The 26,476-nt window shown below is 66.3% G+C and overlaps 1 protein-coding gene across 1 annotated transcript in view; it reads right to left on the bottom strand.

Moving 5' to 3' along the window:
* Positions 1–8,491: 8,491 nt before the first annotated feature.
* TPO (thyroid peroxidase) overlaps positions 8,492–26,476 on the bottom strand; it is a 39,629-nt gene continuing 21,644 nt past the window's right edge. The window contains exons 9-20 of the mRNA XM_044262258.1: positions 25,853–26,023; positions 24,820–25,057; positions 24,189–24,397; positions 23,213–23,380; positions 21,522–21,653; positions 21,117–21,216; positions 17,170–17,302; positions 15,581–15,709; positions 14,816–14,966; positions 13,130–13,252; positions 10,904–11,145; positions 8,492–8,674 (exon numbers count right to left, since the gene is read on the bottom strand). Coding sequence (XP_044118193.1) covers positions 8,492–8,674; positions 10,904–11,145; positions 13,130–13,252; positions 14,816–14,966; positions 15,581–15,709; positions 17,170–17,302; positions 21,117–21,216; positions 21,522–21,653; positions 23,213–23,380; positions 24,189–24,397; positions 24,820–25,057; positions 25,853–26,023 — 1,979 coding nt within the window. The remainder of the gene's footprint in view (positions 8,675–10,903; positions 11,146–13,129; positions 13,253–14,815; positions 14,967–15,580; positions 15,710–17,169; positions 17,303–21,116; positions 21,217–21,521; positions 21,654–23,212; positions 23,381–24,188; positions 24,398–24,819; positions 25,058–25,852; positions 26,024–26,476) is intronic.

The raw sequence follows: 26,476 nt of genomic DNA, 5'->3' as shown, positions 1-26,476 counted from the left end.
GACGCGTGCGGTGCCCTTTGCTTCCCAGGGCCCCGTCTGCGGTGGGAGGGCAGAGGCGCCGTGCCCGTGTCCGCGACGAAGAGCGGCTTGCGTGTCCGCAGGCAGAGCCACAGGCCCCATCTAGAGAGCCTGCCTCAGTTTCCCCACAAGCCGGCGCTGGAGGGACACGAGTGTCTCAGGCCCCTGTTGCTGGGAGGCGGTTCCTGTGGGATGGACCGTCCGGGGGCCTGGACCTGAAGCGCCCCCGCCCCCCGCGTGAGGGACGTGCAGCTGCCACTCCTGGTGCCACAAGTTCAGTGTGGACAGTGGGGGGGTGCAGAGCCGGCGGCTGGACCCCGGGTGGCAGCGGGGGGCAGCTAGCAGGAGGGTAGGGGCATCCTGGCGAGGAGGGGGCGCTGGCGGGCGGGTGGGGCCCCGAGAAGAGGGGCCCAGAGAGCAGAGGGAACATTGGTGGGTGGGGGCAGGGCACCTCGCTCGTGTTTCCGGCCCGTCCACCCCACGGCGCACTCAGCCCCGTAAGCAAATGACTGAGCCACGCGTCTCCCCTCAGGTCTCACGTGGCACCAACAGTTTCTTCTGAGGACAGGGAGGAGGGTCGGGCCGCCAGCAAGTGGGAGCCTGGCTGTAAGCTGCCGGCCCCGGGGCCCAGAGAACGCGGGGCGACGCCACCCGCAGGTGTGGGTCCCGGGGGCTCGAGGGGTCGGCGGGTTTGTGGTCGAAGGCAGACGCCCCGGGAAGGATGGGCCGGGACCCGCCTGCGGCTGCCCCCGGCGGTGTACCCACAGACGTTGCTGGTTCTCTGTTGGGTGCAGACCCGGGCTCTGGGATCGCGGTGGAGCCGTGCCCGGGTCCCCCGACGCACGCGTGCCCCACTGGCAGGTGTCTCGCGAGCGGGACTGAGGATCCCACCCTTGCTCTTACCCACCCCATGAACGGCTGGAGAAGGGACGTGACCACAGTCACGGCTCCCGTTCACAGGTAGGATGTCAGGTGTGCGGAGACGGCAAACCCGGACCAAATGCCCCATGACCTGTAAGTGTGGGGCGGCGGGATTTGGGGGGAAAGTGCTCTCGGCCGGAAGGCGCTGGGCCGCAGCTGGACTCGCCTGGGGGCGCACTGAATCAGGGGACCCGACACGGGAACCCAGACACACGGGGTGCTGGTGTGGGTGTTGCGTCGCAAGCCTGGGCTCCTGCCTGACCCCTTCAGAAAGCCGGCGACCTTGAAGGTTAGTGAAAATGCTCGTTCTGGTGGGTGCTGTGCTTTGAGAGGGAATTTGCCTGGTCCTCCCCAGTGGTCTGCAGGCCCGGCCTGCCGAGCCCTGCGGGGCCCTCCTGCTGCCGGACCCTCCACTGGGAGGCTGGACTCTGGAGCCGTCCCTGGTCCAGGAGCGGACGTGGCCCTCGTGCACACATGGCAGCCGGTGTTCCATACGGCACCCTCCAGGGTCACGCTGGGGTGGATACCACGGGACCACGGTCAGACGCTGAGCACGGGTCCGAGGGCCGGCCACTGTCGCGCGCTGTGGGCTGACAGCGTGTGGTCAGGAAGTGTTTGGGCAGGAAGGTGGCCGGTAGGGGAGGGTGCCTTGCGCAGCCAGCCGTCCCGCCCCGTCTGGGCCTGCCCTGCCGCACCACCCTGTCCTCGGGGCTCCCCGGGTTCTGTGTCCTGACGAGAGTTCCTGGCTCTTGGTGTCTCCCACCAGGTGCAGACTCCCAGGACTGTGGCCCCCGCTATGACCTTGCCTCCGGCAGAGCTGCAGCCGAGATCGGGGTAAGCCACCGTGCCGTCGGGACTGCCGCTCCGTGCCGGCAGAGCGGGGAGGTCACGGAGGACGGGCTGCACAGACACTGGGGGCCCTTTCTGTGGCGTCGCCGTCTCTGCCCCAGCGGCACGCCCCATAGGCTGCTTGCGTGAGGCAGACCCGTGGTATCAGGTCGCTTCTGGGGTTTTCGGGATATCATGTGCAGAGCACGTGAGCCCGTGCATGGGGTTCGCCTTCCCAACGTGCTCCGGGCGGGGCAGAAGGCACGTTCCGTGGGGCGGACGTGGGGTCGGTCACAGACGGAAGGGGGAGTGCGTGCATCCCCTGCAGGGTGGGGTGGGACGCCCCTGGAGCGAGGTTTGGTACGAAGTCCTCTCTGTGACGGGTTTCTGGACAGAAGTTTGCTTTTGCTTACGCATCCCACTAATTTGCGCGGCTACGGACTCGTAGCAACAGAAGGGACCTGGATGTTGAAATCAGTTTGTCTCTTTGCGGAGACACTAGGTCTGGGGGACACGTGGGGCTCCGGCGTCCCACGGCCCCTCCTGGCGTCTGTCCTAATGAGAAGGTAGGGTTCCCGGCATGGCCCCCCGTGCACACGTGCTCTCCCTGTAGGTGAAGATGTCACAGCGTCCTTTGCTGGGATTCCCCACATCCAAGGGGCCATGAGTCCGTCTGGCCAGAGCAATTCCCTCACTGCAGGGAGCGGAGCCCACAGAGCCCCTGGCACACAGCCCCGAAGGCCCCCAGCTGGGCAGCAGGTGGGAGGAAGGCCAGATAGCGGCTTTGAGGTGCCTTCATTTCTGTTTGGGCCGGTGACCCCCCTGAAGTCCCCACGTTGGGGCTGGCCCTCCTCTCTTTCATGGGGCCCGGAAAGGTGACCAGACCAGGGAACACCTTGCAGGCCAAGTGGTGACACCAGCCCCACGAGGGGAAGGGCCAGGGGCAGGCACGGGTGCCTCGGACACCTCGCTCCGATTCTGCCTGGAACCCCCCCTTGGTGGACCCGAAGGGCCCTCCGCTGTCCAGCTGTAAATCAGGGACATCTGCTTTCCTCACTGCATCGTTTCCGTCTTCCTGGGAACACTTTGTCTCTGCCGCGTGAGCACAGGGACTGGACGCCATCCAGCTCCTCCGTGCGGCCCTCCACCCTCCCCCTGCAGCGGGGGCCCTGGGACCCCGAGAGCGAGCCCGGCCCTTCTCTGCCTGACACCGGACCCCCAGCCCCAGGGCAGGATGCCTCGCAGGCCCGAGGGTGGGGGCCGGGTCGGGGCATTCTGGTGGGTGCGTGTGTATGTGAAGATGTCCACGCCGGCCCCTCGTGCTCCCACGCTGCTGGGCTGTGCGGGCCCCGGGCAGAGCTTCTCGGGGCAGCTGTGTCCTTTGCTCCTGCAAATGCTGACCGAGGCCCGCCTGAGGCCCCGGGTGCTGGAGGGCACTGCCCCAACCCCCAGAGGAGCACAGGCCCCGTGGCAGATGATGCCAGGGGTGAGCCGGGGCCCAGGGGCCTGGGGATGAGTCTGTCCGCCCGGGAGGGGGCTGGGCTGAGCCTGGGGAGAGGGGCCTGCTGGGGGCGGGGTCAGGAGAGGAGCCTCCCCCAGGCGCTGAGGGGGCGCTGGTGGGGCCTGGGCGTGAGGCAGGCCCAGAGGAACCCCCATAAGGGTTGAGCAAACAAGGGCTGTGGGAAACGGTCCTCGGACAGCGGGAGGGGCCGGCCTCTGGGCTCCCAGGCCACTGGGTCCCTTCCCATTGGCGTCAGCCTCCAGCAAGGGGTTGGGGGGTCTGTCCATGGGGCCTCCCGTTGTCCCCCACAGACCGCCCACCCGGCTGGAGCCCCTTCAGGCGTCAGGGACAGTCTGGGGACGCAGGAAGAACCCCGCCCCTGCCACTAAGGCCACCTTCAGTAGGACTGATTTTTTAAATTCAACGGTATTTTTGAGGAAAGACAAAGTGCGTGAGGTTGGGCTTCCATCCTCGGAAAGGTGGCCGCGGGGCAGCCCCTGCTGGGTCTGTCGGAATCAGCGGCTTCTCTGCAGACCTGCGCCCCGAGCCAGAGGAGGCCCGTCCTCACGGCGCAGGAGGTGCCAGGCAGCTGGCTGTGCTCGGGGAGCTGTGGCCCCGGGGGACGTGCAGAGGTGCCCACCATGACGCGTCTCAGGGGTCGTGCTGGGTCGGAATCCTGCGCGTTTGACCCCCACTGCGTCCGACTCTCAGGAAAGCTGCAGCAACACCGCACCACATTTGTTAGGCGCCCGGTTGCCGCTGGCCACGTGACCTCGCGCGCTTGCTGTTTTAGCCTGAACCTTTTTCTCGTTCATCTTCTGCTGCCTTTTACGTGACATCTGCCTTGGGGACAGTTTCCAGTGGGTCTGACCCAACTGCAAGGTATTTCCTCCAGATTTGCCAGGTGTCTCCTGCATGGAAATCCGACTTCCTGGAATTATTACTGTCTTCCTCAGTGCGCCGAGCTGTCCGTTAACCAGGAGTGGATGTCTCCGTTCCTATCGAGTTCTGGAATCTTCCAGCCGGGGCCGTTTCTGTTAGAAGGCTTGCGTGTGAGCTCTGGGACGTGTTTGTGTTTGGTGATGGATGGAGCACTTTGGGCCTAAAATTAGTCCTGGAACCACCCACGTGGGCTGTTCGGGCCAGTTTCTTCTGTGTCTTATCAAGGGGCATCTCCCTCCCTCCCCAGATGTGCGTCCGGTCACCATTGCTCTCCCAGCCCCGAGGCCTGTCAGGTCGCAGCAGAAGTTTCTGGGGACCAGACGAGAGGGTGCTGCCCCCTTGTCCCGCGGCCGCCTTTCACGCAAACAGGCCGGGCCATTTTCTCATCAGCCATGAGCCAGGACCCCACACCCTGCGGCTCCCCGACCAGCCGGATGGGGCTTGGCTCCGTGTGGCATCGTCCAAAGCCGCGTTTCCTCGTGGGCAGTGGAAGCAGTGACATCTGGCACGGCCACGCAGATGGCTCCCTGAGGTGTTCCTCCAGCCCAGACCCGTCCCCTGAGCTCAGGTCTCGCCACGCACCGCCATCCCCCGGAGAGTGTCCCTCCCCAGCCACAGGCCACCTCTGTCACCAGCCGCCCACACTGAGCTCTAAAGTGAGGCTCCGGCACTTGTGGGGGAACGTTTGGTCCTGGGACAGCAAGCGCATGACCCTCCCGGCACTGAGGTCGCCCCTGGGTCCAGCCGGCCCTGGGTCTCGTGGACCAGGTTCCCACAGGCGGTCTCGGGCCAGCCCTGGAGCTGCCATCCCGACGGCCCCCCATCCCGAGCTGCACCCCGCCCGTGGTCACACGAGGGGTGCCGCGCGGCCTGCAAAGGTCCTTCCTGGGCCTGGCGGGGTCGCGCCCAGTGTGGCAAACACACGACTCGGCGAGTGACGTGTCTCCGCCACGTAGCCTGGCCCCCGGCGCCCCACGGGCCCATGTCCGTGCGGACGGGTCAGAGCCGCGGTTCTCGTGGGGCCTGTCGCCCTGGGGACACTGACGTGCCTGCAGACCCTGCAGTGGCGGTGGGCAGCCGGCAGCAGTGGGGACAGGGTGCTGGTGGACAGCCAACGCTGCCCACAGCAGCCACACAGTATCCTGGTCGGGAGCCTGGACTGCCATCCGCCCGTCCCCTCAAAGCCCCGCGGGGACTCAACTCAAATCCTCCCCTGCCCTCTCGGGCTCCCTGTCCCCTCACCGGCCCTGCGCGACACCCCTTCCTTCACCCAGAGGGGCCCGTGCCGCTCCTTCTTCCTCTGTGGCCGGGCCGCTGACTTCCTGGGGCTCCAGGCCTGCTGTGGCCTTGGCCTGCAGCCTCGGCCCCGGAAGCCGCCAGTGCACGGGGAGCATCTCGGCTGTGCAGCTGCGTCCTTGGAGAAGGCCCCCCCGACCTCCACATCCCAGTGCCCCTTCCTGCGGCTGTGGCTGCTGCTGGCCTCCCTGTTCCTGACCTTAGGGCACGGCTGTCACCCTGAAAGGACCTCAGAGCCCTTTGCTTACTGTTGCTGCATTGGTGGCTGAGCTCAGCAGCCGAGTTCCCCGTGAGGGTGGAAAATTACAACAGGAAGCCCAGATACAAGTGCCTTTCCAAAGAGAGGGAATTGTTTTTCTCTCCTAAGTCGGGAGCCGGGCAGTTCTCATCCTCATGCTCTCAGGGAGGCTTCTGGGGCTCCTGCCATTGTTCGTTCATTCCGAGCAGCAAGAAGAACGTAGGGCCAGGAACAAAGCTTTGTCCCGAGACTTGCCAGGGAAATCCCCCACCCATGCCCCCACCCTGGTCACCAGGCATAGGATGCGGTCGCCTTGAGGACACAGCACTGAGCGTGGAGACGTCCCCCCCGCCCCCCGTCTTGTTCAAGCATTGGGGAAAGAGGAGGCACTTCCCGGCGGCTGTGGGTCACGGGCCACCCCCACCCCGCGTGGCTCCAGCCACGGGTGCAGGACCGAGGGTCATCTCGACAGACTCCCCAGCACCACACACACCAGGGGAGGTAGGGTGGCGGCTGCCGGGGTGCCCGCTGGACGAGGCTGCGTCGGCGTCTCCCGCAGCTGCTCCCACAATGGCGTGGGCAGGGCAGGCCCACGCTGCAGGCTTGGATGTGGGGCTGGTCCCCCGGACGGTGGCCGGACGGCTGCCTCCCACAGGGGGCACTGCCCAGGGTGGCTACCTTGGGCAGCATGAGAGCCTCATGGCTTCTCGGAACTCAGAGCCCCATGCTTTTGCCTCGCAGCTGAGGCTCCCTGGTCTGAGCGCGTCCGTGGGCGCCTGTCCCGTCGTGCCCATCGGAGCTTGGCCGCCAGGCGGTCAGCTGCATGGCCGGCCTGGAGGCGTCTGGGGAGCAGCTCCGCGTCCTCTGCTTACTGTTGCTGCGTTGGTGGGGCCTGGGAGAGGAGCCCGTCACAGGGAAGGAAGGCTGTGTCCTCGTCCGGATGCCCCATTCCTTCCCACTGGGTGGCAGCCGCCGTCAACCCTGCCACGCACCAGACGTGGTCACTTGAACCGCACGGCATCGCTCCCAGGGAGCGGAGGCGGCCAGAGGCCCGGGGCTCCCTTAGGGCCGTGGCTGCAGCCACTGGATGGGACAAGTGTCCGTGAGGAGGGCTCGGGGGTGGGGGCGTCTCCACCTGTGCCGGGGACCTGGTGTCCCTCTTCCGGAACCTGCCACGTAGTGACACATCTGTCTCCGGCCAGGCAGGAGACGGAAACACTCTCTGACACGTATCTGGAGTGAAGGGGGGGTGGGCTCTGTCGCTTCTGGAGCACCAACCCCCACCCCGTGGTGCCAGCCCTGCGTCCCGGGGGCCTGGGTCAGGCCGGGTCGGCCAGGTCCCCATAGTCTGGGCTGCTGGGCGGGGGGTGCTTACATCTGGAGATGTCTGAAGCCGCTGGAAAAGTCAGGAGCGAGGCCAGTGCAGGACCCAGCGCCCCGTGAGAGACGTGTGGGGACAGGCACGGGCCACTGGAGGGGACGGCCTGTTTCGCCACTGAGAGCCCAGCCACGCAGCCTCAGCCGACCCCGTGCAGAGGCCTCCCTGAACCCGTGCCTAGCGGGCACAGCTTTCCATGGAGCTGAATTCTAGGCGAGTGTGGCCTCCCCTTGAATGCCTCCGTGACGGGGAGCTCAACCCTCCACAGGCCTTCAACACTTGAGGTCAGCTGCCAACACCTGGAAGTCCATTTTTAACATTGATCCAAAATAAGCTATTCTGAAACTTCCATTCCTGGGGTCACCTGGGCTCTCATGTGTAGAATACGGATGAGCCCCTCAGAACCCAGACCGTGGGCCAGGTGCGGGCTCTCCTGTCACCGGCTGTAAGGGACTCCTCGATCACACGCAGCCCCGGCCTCCGAGGAGGGATGGCTCTGAGGACACGGCCGCCTGTCCCTCCGTGGGGCGGACGTCCTCCTCCTCGCTCGCACACAGGCACCCACGGAGCTGAGGGCTCTCCCGGGCCGGAGAAGTCTCTGCAGACCGAGTGTCCGTAGTAAGTAAATGTCCAGTGCACATGAAGACGTGGGCCGGTGGTCGCGGAGTCATCGCTGGCTGGTGCGGACGGGGGCGAGCGGCCACCCTGCAAGCCGGAGCCTGCCTGTGCTCCTTCCATGGACGCCCTCCTGGGCGGCTCCGGGCGGAAGGTCAGCGCTTGGCTGCTGGGCGGCTTCCTGCCTGAGACCAGCCGTCCACCCAGAGGCGGGCAGCTTTGCACCGAGGGCCTTGGCGGGATGTCCGTGTTGAAGGATGCGGTTGGAGCAGCCTCTGGGGGGCAGGCTGGGTCATCCTTCTGGGAGGGGAGAAGGCCTTGTGTCCCGCTCACCCGAGCCCTGCCCCACGGCCGTCCGCCACTGACCCTGGGCCTGCGGGAGCGCCGGCTCCGCCCACCTCGGACCTTGTTCCCGGTCCTGTGGGGCCAGTGCTCTGCCCCCTCCCCATGACCGACTGTGGGACTCGTGGGCCTCGGGAGGGAGAGGCTGGGGCCAGCGGAGCAGGGAAGACGCTGGAGCAGAGGCCGGAGGAAGCCCAGCGCCCCTGCGACTCCTGGGAACGCGGGTTCGGGTCCGCAGACCCGACAGCCTGAGACAGCACCCTGGGGTTCTTGGTCTCCCGTGCAGCCGCCGCTGCTGGGGGGGCGTGGAGGGGGGCGTGGACATGCCTGCTGTGGGGCGTGGCCCGGGGGAGCCACACAACCCCGGGCACGGCCGCCCCGAGGCAGTGCCCGCTTCAAACTGAGCCCGCAGCTAAGGGCCTGGGGCCGGGAGCCGCGGGCGCCTCTCGTCCAGGACGGGCACCCCGGGGTCTGCGGTGTCCTGCGGAGCTGCCTCGGGGTCCCGCAGATGGACGCCCGCCCCGCACACCTCCGGGCTGAGGCACGTGTCGTCCCCGCAGCCGACACAGGACGCGGACCCGGCTTTGGGGCGCAGCTGTGCGTCGCGTCCCGGAAAAGCAGCGGCGCAGAGCCCAGCCCCGTGTCCGTGATGTGGTGGAGCGAGTGGGTTTCTCTGCTCACCTGAGGGTCAGGGAGGTTCCACCCTGGGGGCGGCTTCTGCCCCGGCTCTGGGATTCGCCGGCCTGAGGATGTGCCTCGGGTTCACCCGCAGGAAGCAGCGTCTTGCTCGCTGTGTCTCCCGCGGTCTGGAAGGACTCATCCCTCTGCCCTCGCGTCCCCACCGGGGCTCTGGAGGTTATTCCCGGGCTCGTCCCCCTCCGGGCAGGGGCTGCAGGGGGCCCTCGGGGAGCAGGGAGGGGAGAAGCCCCGGCTGTGCGGGCTCACGGCCCTGCCTCTGGGCCGCTCTCCCCCGACCCCGTGCATGCGGCGGTTCGCGGCAGGAGGAGCCGAGTGCCACCCTGGACGTAACTGGAGGTCACCTCGACACCCCGCACTGCCACACCCGGGAGCACAGGTTTATAACCAGATTTTCTGGTAAAATGTGCTTTTCCGGTTAGCGGGTCGGTCGGTCCTGGGTGTGAAGCGTCTCCCGACCAGGTCAGGACTCCCCAGGGAGCAGGACTGGACGGTGAGGGGGAGCTGTGGTGTCCCTCCTCGGGAGACGTCCCTGAACCCTGCAAGCACCAAGCCGTCGCGGCCCACAGAGACGCGGGGTGGCTTGTCTCAAGGGGGTTGGGAACAGGCCCTTGCCCAGGAGGTGCACTGGGGCTGCGGGCCCTTCCAGGGCTTGGCGGGAGCGTCCCTCGCCCGCCGGACCATGGTCTCTCCGGATGTGAAGCTGTGTGAGGAGACGCGGGGAAGCAGGGCAGCAGGCTGCTTTGAGGAAGCGTTTTGGGGTCCACTGAGCTCCCGCGGGTCACGCTGGGCACTGGGACGGCGTCCGGCTGCGGCAGACGGCCCCCGGCAGAAGCACGCTGCTCCGACAACCGGGGTCCAAGCTGGGACGCAAGCCTTCCGGTGACCCCGCGGGACCCCGAGATTCCAGCAGAACGACCACGGCCAGAAGTGCGGGGAGGGAGGCCCTCTGCACCCCTCTGCTTGTCCTCATACCCTACACTGACCTCAGCCTCCTGGACACACAGCTCGGGCTTCCCCTGCCAGAAGAGTTTCCTCCAACAGAACACCCCGTTTCGGGGTGGCAGACCCCAGAGCAGAAGGGCTTCAGGGAATCTTCCTTGACGTTCCAGCTAGAGCCGACTCGCAGACGTGGGCCCGCGGCAATCTGGATCGCGACGTGCTGTCAGCGCAGCCCTCCGGCCGGGACACAGGCCAGGGCGGGCGCTGGAAGCTCCACATGGGAGCCTTCCCCTCGGAGCGGCCGCCGAGTGCGTGTGCAGAACCGGGGCCTGGGCCTGGCCTTCCCGCCGATCACGCCGTTCGGCTGCGGGCTCCCCTGTCACTCGGGCCGTCGGTGACCGTCCCCACGGCACTGTGCGCCAGCCCCGTGCTGGCTCAGACAGCGCGTCCACCGTGGGCCCCCACGGTTGGGCCCATTTGGGGCCCCCATGCACCATGTGGCCATGGACGCCGAGAGCGTGGGCTCAGCTTCGTCAGAAACTGCTGGAAGGTTTTCCAGACCGGTTTTGCCGGTCTGCATCCCGCTGGCGGCAACATGTCCCCGGGTCCACGGATGTCCCCAGTGGGGGACGCGGCCTCTCGGGCGGCCTGCGCACCGGCATGGTCATGGCCGGTCGTCTGAACACCCTCTCCCCAGGCCTGTCCTCACGTAGCCGGCCGGGGCTCTGGGCGGTTCCTGGCTCCGTGTGTGCAGTCCTCCTTCAGGGACACGTGCCCGGCGTCCCTCACTCGCGCCTCTCCTCCTGGCACCTGTCTCTTGTGCGGTTTCCGTCGGGTCCTACTTACCAACCCTCCCTTTACGAGCTTTCCCCACCCTGCGGGAGAAGTCTTGAGGACCATCATGTATCCTCATGTGCTCCAGAAGCCTCACTCCCCCGACTGTTTTTTAAAAAGATCTTATTTATTTGTCAGAGAGAGCGAGCGAGCTAGCGAGTGCCCGAGGAGGGGGAGACGCAGACGCCCCGCCGAGCAGGGAGCCCGACGCGGGGCTCGATCCCGGGACCCCAGATCATGACCTGAGCTGAAGGCAGACGCTTAACGAATGAGCCCCCCAGGGGCCCCTGGAAAGTAGTTTTAGGTAGAGCACGGGACGGTCGGTGCTTGTCCACACACGTGCACAGCTGACCTGGCCGACCCCTGGTCGGGGGTTGCTGTGTCTGTCGCGGCTGGACACGTGCGGTCCCTGAGGCGCTGCTTCACCTGGGCTCCTGCACGGAGCCCACACGGCCGAGGTTCGTGTCTGGGAGTGGCCCGTCGGGGTGTCCTCCTGAAGCCTGTCCTGGCTGTTCTCGGTCCGGACCTTGCTGCCTGTCTGCCCGTCACCGCCTGCAAGGTCTGGCCCGAGTTGGATCTGCTGCTGCACCGAGTCTGTAAAGCAGTGTGGGCTCCACCGACATTTTTAACAACATTCCGTCATCTCGTTCATAAATACGAAAACGTCCTGCATTAACTTACGACTCCTTTCAGTGATTTTTCTACCTTTTCTAAACGTTTGACACATTTTTGTCAGGCATATTTCCCTTTATTGCTATTTTGTGTACTGCAAATGTTGTTTCTTAACAAAATTAACCTTCTAGGGGCGCCTGGGTGGCTCAGTGGGTTAAGCCGCTGCCTTCGGCTCAGGTCATGATCTCAGGGTCCTGGGATCGAGTCCCGCATCGGGCTCTCTGCTCAGCGGGGAGCCTGCTTCCTCCTCTCTCTCTCTCTCTCTGCCTCTCTGCCTACTTGTGATCTCTCTCTGTCAAATAAATAAATAAAATCTGGTCGCCTGACCCCGGCCCCGCGCAGGGCACGGGACTTCCTGTGGGCGCGAACTTGCTGCGCGGCGTAGAGGACTCATGTGCAGCGGGAGCTCAGGCTCTGGGCAGCGGCGGAGACCGCGGAGCCTCCTGCGGGGACTGCCGGGGGTTTCCAGGTGCAGCGGGTGTGCGGAGGTCGGGGTGCCCCGGGGAATAGGGGACCCGGAGGTCAGGGAGTGTGGATGTTGGGGTGCATGGGGGTCGGGGCGCTTGGAGGTCAGGTCAGGCTCCGCGTGCAGTGGGTCTCCATCCCCGCCTGGGTTGCCCAGGGAGGCGGCGGCGTCCCCCGCAGGCCCCCAGCACAGGCAGCTGTGTCCACACGACCGGCTCCCCAGCTCCAGACTGGGCAGCTGTGCTGCTTCCGGTGGAGGCGGGGCTGTCCCGGCTGCCGGGACTGGACGCTGGACCAGGGAGGGGACGCTGGACCAGGGCTGGGTCCCACCCTTGCAGGCCGCCCCGCCGGAAGGGCCGCGCGGCAGGGACTCGGACCGACACAGGCGTCCTCAGTGCTGCCTGCAGGCGCGTGTTCCAGCCCCGAGGCCGGAAACCACTGTCTGGGCCTCAGTGTCTCCCTGGTCAGACGCGGAAGGAGTGAGCAGGGAGGCTCTGCCCAGACCACGTTGCCTGGTTCTCTCAGCCGCAGGTCTGGAGCCCTGTTCCCCTGGTGGGTGCGGCCGTGGGTGGTGGGTGCTGGAGGTCGGGTGTGCTGACCAGTGCGGTGTTGGACGTCTGGGGTCGGCCCAGAGACCACACACGGACTCAGGGGCTGGGGTCCGGTCCTGCCCAGGACGCACATTGGTCACTATGTGCCCCGCTGAGCTCTCCAGGGGCAGCTCTGCCAAGTGCCTCAGGCCTCCGGCGAGAGCCCTGACTGAGACTGGAGAAAAGGTGAGTCTGTTACCGCACTAGGGACATCTAGGGACAAATCTGTCCCATGTCCCGGCGGCCCCGGGCGGTTCAGAGAGGTGGGGGGACTTGGTACCTTGCAGAGTGACGGGGTGGTCTGCTCGTGCTGCCCTCGCACTCCTGTGACGTGCCAGCTGCTCTCAGAGGTAACCGCCGAACCCGGCTTTGCTCCAGAAGAGCCGTGCGCACGTCTAGGCCGTGTCAGCCTCAAGGGTCAGTCCATTAGGGGCGCCTGGGTGGCTCAGTGGATTAAAGCCTCTGCCTTCGGCTCAGGTCATGATCTCAGGGTCCTGGGATCGAGTCCCGCATCGGGCTCTCTGCTCAGCGGGGAGCCTGCTTCTCCCTCTCTCTCTGCCTGTCTCTCTGCCTACTTGTGATCTCTGTCTGTCAACTAAATAAATAAAATCTTAAAAAAAAAAAAAAGTCAGTCGATTACTGCGTTCGGTGGCTGGAGCTGGCCTGCCCGAGAGGTCCTGCTCAGTCCTGGACGCCCAGCTCGGAGCATGCTGGCTGGTGTGGAATGTGCCGTCCCGTGGACCATGGGCTGGGTGACTCCTTTCCTAGGGGCTTCCAGGTGTCGTGGGGGTGAGGACCTTCCTTGGGTGGCTCTCCATCACCCAGGCTTGCTGCTGAACCTGGGAACGCACTCTGCACCTTCCAGAGACCCGGGCCGGTCTCTGGCTCAGCCAGGGGCAGGTGCGTCCAGAAGGGCCAGGTGCGCAGGCTCCTGCCCAAGCCCCAGTGGCTGTCATAGAGAGACGAGTTCAGGGCTGGGGGAGGAGGGCGTGGGGAGGTTGAGCAGAGACACCTGCCTGTCCTGGTTCTTTGGTTTCCAGATGCCAAGAAGTTCCAGCCCTGCCAGCTCTGCTCCCCGGCTGGGGGAGGGCGGCCGCGTAGGTCCATTCTCTTTTGTTTTTGCACCAAAAGCAGCCGCAACAAAAGTCCAAACATGTTGACACTGGAAACCAAACCCTTTATCTACCCGGACCTTTGGAAACAGGTCTACGATAGGACATGATTTCGTTCCTCTAATTTATAAAAAATGCACATGAATAAAAGCAGAACTTTCCAGAATCACATTTGGTAAATAAACGGGTGTCAACACCGAGTCGTACACATTTGCTCTGCTGGGTAGGTAAAATCGTACCCGATTCGCGCTTCACGCTACGCAGTACGTGGTGTCTGTGGGCCAGCCAGGCCCCGGGCGGACGCTGTCCTCAGGGCGGCTGGACCCCACTGTTCAGGGCACGCTGCCTTGGCCAGAAGCCACTACAAGGTGAACTTCAAATAAGAAGGGGCAGATGTACATTGTTGTGAAAGAACACTGTACACGGTTTTTGGTAAGTCCTTTATTTCTCTTTCTGACAGTTTTTGTCATTGTCCCCCGGGGTCACGTCCAGGGTGAGGGTTGCCACAGTCTGTCCCTCCCCAGGCACTTAACCCCCTAACAAAGCAGGTCCAGGAAGGGGCTGCCTTGCACTGGGCGCTGTCCTGCACGCAGCCCGGCTGGGAAGGCGCCCCGCGGGGCCCCGGAAAAGCGAGGGGGATGGGTTGTGTCTCCCGCTGTGCCCAGCAGGTGGTGCTGTCGCCCAAGGAAAGCGGGACGTTCCTGGCCCTGCTGGGCCTTTGTCCGAAAGGAGAGAGGTCTAAGCAGGGGTCGTGCCCCACCCACAGCCCTGGGCTCCCACTGGGGTGAGGCTCACGCGATGGGCCTGTCCAGCGAGGGGGGCCTGGCTCCCACTGCGTCATCCGGTCTGATGGTCCCAAACAGCTCCCGCACCTTCGGGAGTCCAGCTTTGGTGCAGAGGCTGGGACGCTTGGTCCCAGGTGGACGGGCAGGTGGACGGGCAAAGAGCCACGGGGACGGCCTTGCCAGCCCTCCTCGGGACGCACAGCAGTTCCCAGCTCGCACCCGGGACTCAGCTGCTCTGCTGAGACGTGAAGGGGCCCCACAAAGTGACCTTGGGGGGGACGTCCGGGGCTAACATGGCGTGAGGCTGATTATCCCCAGGAGGCCGCCAGTTTGCACGGTCACCCTCCTGGGGACAGCCAAGGAGGAAGGGAGACGAGCCGGGGACAGTGACACAGGGGCCTGGGAAGGGAGCGGACAGACCCCGCACACTCAGTCCAAGTGCTTCGATCACAACAAAACGGTCGCCGATCCTGACAGTGTGTCCCCGAGAACTGTGCCGGCAAAGTTACCAAAACCCCAAACCATCTGACTGCACGAGAGCAAAGATCCCCTACAAGTGACAAGAGGGGCGCACGTAAGGCCCAGCGCAGGGCCCCTGGGGTCGTGGCCCGTCGATACCTAATTATCCTGGGACCCTCACCATCCGCGACTGTCCCTTCTGGCTCCCTGTTGTTCATCAGGAGCTTATGCGGCGACACGAAGCACACGGGCACCTCGGCACGGAAGACCAGCTCCCAGAGCAGACAGCGCAGGGACTGGCAACCACTGCCCGCGTCCTGGCCCAGATGCCGCTAGGAGTCGGAGCGGCCGCGGAGGAAGACGGGCCTTCAGGGCTCTCTCCGTTACCGTCTTTCCTCCGGAAATCCCGCAGAGTCGAGCCCGGGATGCCTCATGTCCCAGGCCCGGGAGCACGCGCTCCGCGATGTTTGCGGGCTCCGAGGGGCACGTGGGCTCCTCGTGGTGAGGGGGCCCATGGGCTTTCCCCAGGGGGCCTCTGGCAGCAGTTTAATCGCTGTGACTGTCGTACTGACAGCAGTAAGATCTGGGTCCCCAGCTCCTGCGCGAAGCAGCCCCGTGGGCAGGTCACAAGCAGTGGGACCCGTGTCATAGACCTTCCCGTTTCCTCCACCACGTCCTCCCTCCTGGTGCATCAGGAAGAGCTGCCCAGGCCTGAGCGGGTCTCTGTCCCCAACTGCGCTCCAGTTCCGGGGCAGGGCCGGCTTCCCACCTCCCATCTCCCCATCTCCCAGTGGGGCTGGCAGGGACGGGCCACCTGGGCAGGGGCTCAGCCGGCCACTCGGTCATTCGTGTAGAAAACTAGGGCCACGATCACTGCTTTGTGGGGGTTCCCAGCCCCTCGATGCCGCTGAGGCCGGGAACCCTCAGAGGGGTGTCGGACTGTTACCTGGGGGTGTGCCAGGTGTCCGGAGCGCAGCCTGGCAGGCCCCTTGGGGCAACAGAGATCTGAGGAGCCAACCTCCTCCCACCGCTGCCCGCGAGGAAGACTGCCCGGAGGGGTCACTGCCCGCAGGGGCTGTAGCGGGGAGGGGACACAGGCCTGGAGCGTCCGTGGCTCAGAGGTGGCTGAGACGCAGGACGCAGGGAAGGTGGGGGGTGGGCAGGGAGGAAGGAGCCGCGACAGGCCCCCGGGGAAGGCAGCCCGGAGCACAGGGAAGATGGCGTGTCCCGGCGTGTCGGCTGAGACGGCGCGGCTTGTGAGCGTGTGCACGCGTGTGGAGGCCGCCCCGGGAGCGGGGGGTCAGGCGGGTGCGCGCAGCCCGTGGCCACGTGGCCTAGGGTTTCCTGGCCCGTGCAGGGTCGTGACTTGAGCAGGCGCTAGGTCAGCCTCGGTTTGGGAAACGGCCTCAGTGGTGATTCTGGAAGCTCGGAGCTGCTGTCACAGTGACCCGGGTCAGGGTGTCCTGCTTCGCGTCCGACAACGGGCAGGGCCGTCGTCCACCCTGTCACCCGCCCGTGAAAGCGAGCGTGAAGGACACGTGACTCCGGCTCGGGGAGCAGCGCACGCTTTATTCAGGACAGACACGCCTGGATCGAGGCTGTTTCCGGAGGGAACCTCCTCCCCCGTGTCGTGCGGGAAGGGGGTTCCCGTCCGAGAAGGACCGTCCACTCCCAGGAATCCGCCCGCGGCCGCCCTTCGCACCGGCTTCCGCGCGTGTCCCTGCGGTTCCTACTGGCAGGGACGGACTTGGGATCCGCAGGCCGGGTCCTGCGGGAGAGAACAGCTCTGAGTGTGCGGACAGACCAGACCGGGCACCCGCCAGGGCCCCAGGACTCAGTCAGCTACTCGGGGGCCCAGGGACACGCGGGGTCCCAGGGTGCCTGCAGGGGTCCTCGTGTGTGTGTCTAATGGGGCGTTTCGGTTCCCTGCTTCGGGGCGGACGCAGGTCCTGCTCTGTGGGGGGACGCGTCGGGGGCAGGGCCGGCCAGCTCCGAGTGTCCCAGGGCCGGCCGCCCACTAGGTCTCGGAGAGGCGTGCGCACGCCGACTTCAGTGTCGCCCGTCCTGTGGTCACACTCAAAGAAGAAACAGCCACAGGCGAGTCTAGACCAGGTGTCTCCACACTGCTGGGAATGACTCCATTTTTTTTAATAAAAAGTGCTTTCTAGAAGTCAACATTTCCTTTCAGTTTCTGGCTGTCGTGTTCGGCCGAGGCTTGGGGTGACACGGAGGCAAGCGCCCGCCACGGGGTCCGTTCCGACCCAGTTTGCACAAACGGGAAGCCTCGTGCCGGCTCCCGCCCGGGCTTACGCGTCTAGTCTGTCCGCACTCTCGGAACAAAGTAGGTCACACCTGTCACAAGGCGTCCTCCTGCAAGCTTGACCAGCTGATCGCACAGCGAGCCGTGCGCGGAGGGACCGGACCGGCGCGGGCAGCCACGCGGGGTCAGGGGACCAGGGTCTCCGTGAGGGCCTCCTGGTCTGAATGGGAGCGGGGGCGAGTGGGGACCCTGTGCCCTCCCAGACGAGCACCCACCTGGCCTGCGCCCCGAGTGGCGGCAGCAGGCTGTGACGCGTGCGTGTCCCAGTGCGTGCCGAGACCCGGCTGGCAGGTTCCCCTTCCACCCGAGTCTGCGATGCACAGCGAGGCTTTCCGGCCGGCGTGTGCCCTGCGGACAAGCACACACCTGCTGACGGAAGTCACGACTCAGGCGAACGCCCAGGGCCCGTCACACACACTGTCCTGCTGTCACTGTGACTGGACGGGGTGCTGGGACCCCGGGCACCTCCTGATCCCTCCAGGGAGGAGCCCAGGGCCACTGTTAGCTGGAAGACAGCACCAGGTGCGGCGCGGCCTGCACCGTTCTCCGTCGTCCGAGGGGCGTCAGGAGGCCCCGCAGCCCGTCCCGCGCCAGGAGCCCCGGCCGCAGCCGCGAACGCCCTGCCCAGAGACACCCCCAGCCCCAGGCCCGCCGAACGCGTCTGATCCCACTTCTGACTTGTGCGGGAGGGTTCGGAAAATCACTGTCCCCAGGAGGAGAAGCTGAACTGGGGACAGGCCCCCGTGCCCGCTTTCTGCGCTCTGTTTTCCAGGCGACTGCACGCACGTGGCGTCCGGACGCAGGTTTCCTGAGCCGGGGCCGTCTGGGAAGCTGTGCTCCTCTCCGGCTGGAGCCGGGCCTGGCTGCGGCTCTCCCTCGTCAGACCCTCCCAAAGCCGGGGACCCCCAGGGCGAGAACAACACCCCCAGGGTGACCCGCGGCACCAGAGGCGTCACAGGGAAGTCAGGAAACGTGACAGGAGGAGTGGACATGGACAGGATGCCCTGGGACCCCCGGGCGCACTGAAAGCCACACGCAGAGGGGACGAGCCAGCAACCCGCGTCTGCGTGGAAGAGAAGACAGACTTCGGCTAAACCATGTAACTTGGCGGCCGTGGGAGTGGGAGCAGCGGAGCCCGAGCTGCGGAGGGAAGGACCGGACACCAGAGCAGACGTGACTCAGGGGTGTGGCTCGACCTCAGCCCTGCCTCCACCCCCGCCCAGCTCTCTGTGGGGTCAGTGCCCCGTGGGAGCGGGAGAGGGTGCGTCCTCCACGGAGCCAGGACAGTGGGCCGGGTGTGTGGCACCGTCCCCCCGGAAGCCCACCGGGCTGAGGGATGAAGCCACGCGGCCTCGCGGTGAAGGGCTGGGAGGGAGCAGGTGTTCCGGTGCCGGGGCGTTTGTGGATTGTGGGCGCGGAGTCCCTGGTGTGGACACAGCGGGCCGAGGGGCCGGGGGGGGGCCCACTCACAGGCTGTCCGGCCAGAGCTCCCGCAGAGGGCAGTCCTTCGGGGCGGCCACCAGGGCCAGGGCCCCTCGCTCTGCACCCTGCGCCCTTCCAATCCCTGAGGACAAATTCCTTCCCCCCAAGCTTCCCTCTCCCTGGGAGGACCACAACCAGGAGGCTTCAGGCTCTCGACCAAATTCACGGCCAAAGGCCTTCTGTTGTGGGGACGGGAGCGGATCCCGGGCGGGGCGCATGGGGGCACTTCTGGGCGCGGCTGTAGGTTCGCCTCCCTGGGCTTAGGTGCTGTCCGTCTGTCCCCACAGAGGCCGTGGGCCAGCATGTCCGTGTCCGCCTGTCCGTGCCGCTCTGAGCGCCTCTGCGGCCCGACGGCTCTGCTCTCTGCCACCACAGGTGACCAGCCACCCAGCCGAGCTTCGGGGCGGGTATGAGGGCTCCAGAGTCCAGACTCCAGGGCAGTGGACACTGACTTCCCAAGTGCCCATGTGACGGACAGCTGTCCGTCTTAACCAGAACCCCTTTTCCTTGTGTGGGGCCTGAGGCGTCTTTGCATCCCGTAGGGCGGCCGAGGTCTGACGGAGACGATACGTGAGCTTAAGTCATGGTGATGCTGGATTTCCACAGCGTGGACGTTCAGTCCCCGGGGTCGCCGCTCCCAGCCCCTCCACCGTGTGTGCCACGGCCTGGCTCATTTTCTCTGAGTGGTGGGTGGCCGGCTACGGGTTTCTGTTACTGCCCGTGTCGGAGCTTCTAGGACCAGGCGGCTCCTTCCTGCCGCCAGCCCCGCCGAAAACTAGAGACGCTGCTCAGCAGTGGATGTGACGGCCGGCCGTCGGCAGGGCGGCCCTGAGGAGGACGCTGCTGCTGGCCAGTCAGTGGTTTGTCGGAATGACAGCCTGGCGGTCTCGGCTCTGAAGGCGACGGTCCAGACGGTCCGGTCCGGACGGGGACGGTCCGGTCCGGACGGGGACGGTCCTGACGGTCCAGACGGGGACGGCCCTGACAGTGTAATCACACTCGGTGCCAAAGCAACCTGAGAGGAGGCCAGGGGCGCAGAGGCCAAGGCCAGGCCCCAGAGCCGACAGAGCCCGGGTCTCCTCGCTGCTCTAGCTCTCCCCGGCGCAGGCGAGCGACACCTTCCACCGGCAGACGCCCCAGCACTGCTGTATGCGATTCCTGGGGCATCAGGAACACCGTGCCACGGCCCCACGGGTTTGGCCACGGAAACTGTTCTCTCCCCTTCCTGCAGTGTGGACGTGTAGGGTCACAATGTTGTCAGGGCTCCTCCTTCTGAGGTTTTGGGGGGTTTTCTGGGGACCCTTGGCCGGTAGCCGTGTCCCCCCATCTCTGCCCGGATCTTCATCCAGCCTTCGCTCTGTGTGTCCCCGCCTGTCCCTATTCCCCCTTCCAGGGAGGACAGCGGTCCTGTTGGACCAGGGACACCTACTCTGACACAACCTCATCTCAACTTGTGTCCCCAACGACACTGCTTCCAAATACGGCCCCATGCCAGGGTCCCAGAGGTCGGGTCTCCATCATGTGCATCTGGGGGACGTGTTTCAGCCTGTAACAAAGACCTCACATGATCGAAGGGAGAGTTTAATGACATCACGGCTGGATTCACCAAGCCCATGAGACACACGGCCGTCGCGTGTTCCCCTTAGCTGGTAGACTGAAGGAATTCCCGTCTGAACTGTGGTGTTCGTTGGTTCCGCCAGAAATCACGAGCCTATTAAAAGTGTGTCAGTTAAATACCATTTACCAGGCAGAGGTAAACCCACGTGTCAGGTGAAGAAGTGGGGGCAGGGTGGTCATGGAGTTTAAATGAAGTGGGCGTTGGCTTTACTCCTGCGACAGGACGCCTGGGCAGGAGGAGCACAGCCGTCCTGTCCCAGAGCCGCGGCTCCCAGGGGCTCGGAGAGGGGCCAGGCTGCGGCTGGCCGTGGTTGGGGACACCTCGGAACGTGATGGTGACCTCCTGGTGGTGACGGCTGACCACCAGGCTCTGGGTTTGCGTGCAGCAACCTTGCTGCTGCAGAGGGGCGGGGTACGGGCCGTGGCGAGGGCACCGCTGAGCTCCGTGGTGTGTCCCAGTAGACGCAGGGCCGTGGCGTGTGGGCCGGCCCTGGGCAGACGGGCCAGCAACGGCGTCTTGCGGTTTATGCCGCCGGGAAGGCTGAGCAAGACTCTGATCTCGAGTCCTCGGAGCTGCTGGTCCGGAGCAGGAGGACAGGTGCCGACCCACGTCCCGAAGAGACGCCCAGATCCGCTCCAAAGGCCCCACCGTGGGGCCGGTTTTGATGTAAAGGTCCAGCTTTATGTCAATTCAAGTTCCCTATTTGCAGGAGTCTGCGCCAGGGGCAGGGCCGCTGACAAGCTGGTTTTATCCCGGGGGACCTTTACTCTCCGAGACATCTGGGCACAATTTCGGCTCCTAACGGGAGCATCCCCGACAACCCGCTGCCACTGCCAAGCCCCCGCCCCGAGTCTCCAGCCACAGGCCGCGGATGCCCCGAGGTGTGTGGGCTCTTCCACCTGCACTGCTGAAGGCACAAGAGCCAGAAATCGGAGCTTTGTACAGAGTCGCTCTGGGGCTGCAGGGGTTCGGGCCACCGAGCATCTGCACTGGCTTCTGGAACACACCAGCCTTGCCACAGGGGAGGAGACGGCCTCTGCCAGCTTTGGGGGGAGGACTTACCACCTGCAAACCACCGTCCAGGTGAGACCCGCCAGGCCGCCGACCAGCAGGGTGCCCAAGGCGATGGAGACCCAGGACGCCTTCGGGAGCCTCCCAGAGTCTGGGGAGAGGGAGGGGTTAGCGAGGCCCTGCCGAGGGCTGCGGCCAGCGTGCCCCACGAGCTCAGGGCCAGCCTGGTCCCGAGGGCCTTGCCTCTGCCCGCGACTGCCCAGGGAGGCCATTTCTCAGATGGGCTCTCCTGGGTGCGAGGGGTCAGGACAGCCTCCGGGAAGCACAGCCCACGCCCAGCCGCGCATGGCCGTGGCGGGACACGCGTGGCCGCGGGAGGACAACCTGCCGCACCCGCGAGGTGTGCGCGACCTGCTCCCCCCTCCCGCGGAGGAGGCCCGCGGAGGGAGCTCTTACCGACGCACATTGTCCCGTCCTCCGCCGGCACGTAGGGGTCTGTGCACTCACAGCGGAAGCCACCCTTGGTGTTCCTGCACCGGGCCGATGGGTGGCAGGGAGGGGCCGCCGCGTCTTCACACTCGTTGACGTCTGCACAGACCACAGGGAGGTCAGGCCGTGGCCCTGTCCTCCCTGACCCCGCTGCGGCCCTCACCCTGGAGGCCCCGTCCACTCCCTGCTCCGTGGCGAGAGAATCGAGAACCGCGGCGTCCTTCTTGGGCCACGTCCGTCCCCGAGCAGCCGCTTTCTTGCCGCCAGAGGGTGCCCTCCGAGGTCAGCTCGGCAGACAGCCACGCTGTGACCGAGCTGCGTGGTGTGGCCGTGACGCCGTGGGGACACCCGCCCGCACTGAAGCTGTCCCGTCCCACCTGGGCTGCTCACGTCCGCCCAAGCTCTGTGCCACGTGCTCCTGCGTGGGCGGAGGTGACTGGGGCCTGGGCGGGCTGTGTCGTGGGGCCACCGGCAGCTCACGGCGAGCTGGGCACACTGGGCAGTGGGCCTCGTTCCACGTGGGGCCAGAGCCTCTCCAGGAGGCTGGCATCCTCCCCCTCGAGTGGGATGTGGCCCGGTGTGGGACAGGGGACGGGGGGGACAGGGCAGGGCTGGGTCTGTGCATCCACGCGGACTCTTCCAGCTGGACGGTTCACCCTCAGAGAGCATGTGAGGCCTCGGGCCACGACCCCACGACGCTTGACCCTGGCCCACAGGAGAGCACAGGCTGCCCGGTGCAGAGTTGGAGCTGAGGCTCCCAGGCCCGGCGAGCCGGTGCCCATGGCTGCGCTGCCGCCGGTGAGGAAGGGGAGCTGCCCTCACGTTTCCTTCTGCCTGAAACCTGGGACCCCTCGCTGGATTCCTGAGGCCTGTTTCCTGGTGACTCGCTGAGTCCGTTTTCCTTCAGATAAAACGTTTCTTTTTGGCCAATTCCAGGAAACACAGGAGGTCTGAGTGTCAACAGACGCCGTATTTTACGGGTCCCTGGGCACGTGTTGGAGGACACGGCCATCACACCCTCCTGGGCCATCCTGTGTCCATGGAATGACGCAGAGTCACAGAGGCCATGGGCCTGGGAGGCAGACTGGGAAGCCGCTGAGGCGTCCAGGCCAGGCGCGTGGGGTCACGGACCAGGTCACGGCCAGTGGGGAACGAGGTCCAGCGAGAGGGGGTCGGCCTTCCCAGGCCTTCCCAGGCCCGTCCCCTGAGCGCCCCCCGCCCCCGACACTGTTCTAACCAGCGGAGTGGGGCACGGAGCCCCGGGGCGGACCCTGGAGGCTCCCACTCACGCTCGCGCCGGCCGCGTGACCACAGTCAGACGCATGCGGGGATGCGGACAAGCCTGTTCCGGGCCGGTGCGAGCGGAAGCCCTTCTCTTGGGCTTCATCGGAGGCGGCGGCTCTGGAAGCTCTTCCCACGGGTCACTAACGCGTCCCCTTCCTGCCGGCGTCACCCCGATGGCCGCGCCGGGACGCGACGGTCTCGGGGCTTCGTTATCGGGCACGAGGCCTGGGGGACGCCGTGTTCGGAGCCAGCACGGCTCCGCGGAGAGGACGACCCCGCCGGCCCCTTCTCCCCACGACACCCCTTCTCCTTCCTGTTCGCAAACCGCAGACCCGGGGAAAGTCAGGAGCGCCGGCGTCGGGGGAGCCACTGACCTCGGCACACGGGCGGCCGGAGCAGGCCGCGGGGGGCACAGGCCACCTGCTCCCGGCCCTGCAGCTGGAACCCGTGGCGGCAGGAGAACACGAGCACGCGCCGGCCGGTCTCGCCACAGAGCGCGACGTCCCCGTTGTCCACGCCGTGGGGGAGGCCACACGCGTCACCTGCACCGGACGGCGACAGACCCCACCCGGCGTTCACTCCCGGCCCCTCCCCGTCTCCGTGGCCGCCAGCCGCAGGGACCCCAGGTCCCACGGATCCGTCCAGGCTGCGCACGACGGGCGGCAGCGGCCATGGGGGGGGAGGCTCCCCTCCGCGTCTGTCCTGCCCTGAGCCGACCCCGCCGGGCGCCGTCCTCGACCAACACAGCGCTCGGCGCCACGCGCCTTCCTCCTGCTCACACCCCTCACCCCTCCCCCCTTCAACCCATCACCCCTCACCCCTCACCCCTCATCCTTCACCCTCACCCGTCACCCGTCACCCCTTCAACCCTCACCCCTCCCCCTTCAACCCATCACCCCTCACCCCTCCCCCCTTCATCCCGTCACCCCCCACCCCTCCCCCTTCACCCCTCAACCCTCACCCCTCACCCCTTCAACCCGTCACCCCTCACCCTCACCCGTCACCTGCTCGTCGCCCCACCCTCTCTCGCCCCCTTTTTAACCCACCACCCCTCCCCCCACCTCCCCATCTCCCTCACTTCCTTCACCTCGGCCCCCGTCCTGCCTCCCCCCACGTCCCCGGCTTTCCCGCAGTCTAGCGGGCACACGGCTCCTCGGCTCCGGGTGTGTCTCTGCGCACGGCGTCACGGAGGCCGGTGGGAGCCCTGTGCCCCGACACCCCGTGCTCGTCCATGCACCTGCCCACCGCACTGGGCGTCCCGGCGGCGGCGCAGACGTGGGGCAGCTCGTGGGCAGCCTCGTGGCACAGACCCACATGCTACAACCTGATCTAAAACGGGCTTCACGTCACCTTGAGGAGGGGGCTCCCTCCACACGTCCAGGTTCAGCCCCGGAATGTTCTCGCACGCCTCAAAGTCCTGCGGGAATCTCCCGGTTCGGAAGGCGTCCACAGGCACGCGGGGGAGGCCCGTGTTGTCACAGAGGACCCGGGACAGGGAATGTCTGGCCAGCGCGCGCCGCTGGGCCTCGGTGAACACCCCGCGTCTCTCCCACCAGAACCTGCACGGAGAGGCGAGCCCGCGGCTGAGGGCGCCCCCCGTCGGGCGGACAGCGTGTCCTGTGCTGTCGGCGCGTCCGAGCGCTCCCAGACCCCTCCCCGCTGACCCACTGGCCCGGGAGCGAGCGCCTGGCTTCCTGACTCCCTCGGGGGCCTTCGCGGACACGGCCGGGCCACGCGGACAGAAGGGCAGCAAACCCGCCCCCGCGCGGACGCCGCCCCTGGGCCTAGGCCTCCTTCCTGGGTCAGCGCCCCCTGCCCGACTTGGCAGACCCGTGAGAGAACCTGCGGAGGGGCTTTCTGGGCGTCACCACGTGATGGGCCCACAGCCCCACAGAGACAGCCGGGGCACGTGGACCCACGACAGCTGTGCTGGGGCCTGCGTGGGCTGGGGGCCGCAGACATGCCCAGCCGAGGCACCTACCGGTCTCCGTCCCTCAGGGCCTTCATCTGTCTCCCGATGAGGCACGCGAACAGCGGGCCCGTGCGCGCCTGGGGCAGGAAGGTCTCGGCCAGGCCGCCCAGCCAGACGTCGATGTTGTCGGGGTGCCCGTACAGGTCCATTATCCGGCCCGCGATGCTGGCGTTGGCGAAGACGGCACGCAGGTCGGCCCGTGTCTGCAGTCTGGGCAGGCCGCAGAACTCCCTCCACGCGTTGTAGCCTGCAGAAACCACCCACGACCTCGTGCCCAGCAGGACGGAATGTGCCGGAGTGTTCCAGCACCACGGTCAGGGGCTTACTGGAGAGTTTGTTCACAGACACAATCGGAAGACACCGTATTGTGCAGTGGTCAGGATTCGACCTCCTGGGGCTTTGAGAGAGAGGCCAGAGCAGCACGTGTCCTGACCGATCACCTGGCTCCCCGGGGGGGTCCGTGAGAGGGGCGTGTGCGGGTGTGCCCTGACCTGGAGCAGCGCCCCAGGCGACAGGCAGGTCTGCACTGGTGGACCAGCCGGCAGGAGGCCTTGCATGGCTAGCAGAGCGGACCAGACAGCTGAACCACGGGGGCCCCAGGAGGAAAGGCCACGGGGGCAGGGCGTGAGGGCAGGCCTCCGGGAGCAGTGGGGACCATTGGGACAGATGGAGGGTATCGGGTTGGAGTGGGCACAGCAAGTGGAGGAGCAGCGGGGACCAGCCTGAGAAGAAGGCTCCCGCCCCCAGAGTGGCCAAGGGATGGGCCACCGGTGGGAGAGGAGTGTGCCAGCCTGGGGGCGGTGAGGGGCGCCCACGGGCCGACAGTGGCTGTCGAACTGCCCAGTACATGCCAGGCCAGACCACTGCCCCTCCTGTTCGCGAACAGCTCCCGCCCCCCCAATGGTCCCTGATGGGGCTCCCCGTGGACGGACCAGCGCTCTGGAAGGTGGCCGGGGATCGGAGACACCGCTTCCGATAGAAGAGGCTCTGAGGGGCCGCCCCGCAGCCCAGGCGGGAGCAGGGAGGAGCGGGGCGGGCGCACCTGGCAGGCCGTGGTCCCGGCCCCGCTGCAGGTTGATGGACGCCAGGTCCAGCCCGCCCGAGCTGCCCAGCACGAACAGCCTCTCCGTCAGCTCCTCGTTCATCAGCTGTTCCGGCACCTGCCGCTTGGCTGGTCTCGCCAGGAGGCCCCTCACCAGGGGGTCCAGACCCCCTGGAAAACACCAGGGGCGAGAGGCGGTCATCCCATGAGTCCTGGTGGAACTCGGCTTGTTCTGAACCGAAAACCCTTCCAGATCACGGATGTGAGGTCACGACTTCACTTCTCGCGAGTCTGAGGATTTCGGAGTGCTGCTGGGGTTCTGCCGTGGGGGTGGGTGAGCCCCTGTCTGGGCTCCCGGGGACTGACCAGCAGGTTGCACGGACAGGCGTCGGGTTCGAAGGGAACCCAGAGAAGGAGCGCGGCAGTCCTGAAGCTTCCGTGTTGTTTCCCGCAGTGGACGTCTGCAGGAGGCGGAAGCTGGAGTCTAACGGGCAGGGGGCGCCGAACAGAGGGGGGTCGGTCCGGGCACCTGCTCCCTCACCTCTAAGGACCAGCCTGCTCCACAGGACCCTTTATGGAGAAGCCCACCTCTCGGTTCCCCCCCACCTGATCACGTGGGTCCTT

The sequence above is a fragment of the Neovison vison genome, chromosome 8 (genome assembly GCF_020171115.1).
Source record: "Neovison vison isolate M4711 chromosome 8, ASM_NN_V1, whole genome shotgun sequence".
NCBI lineage: Eukaryota > Metazoa > Chordata > Mammalia > Carnivora > Mustelidae > Neogale > Neogale vison.
Note: the sequence above shows the minus strand (reverse complement) of the source record. Positions and strands in the feature narration are given on the sequence as shown.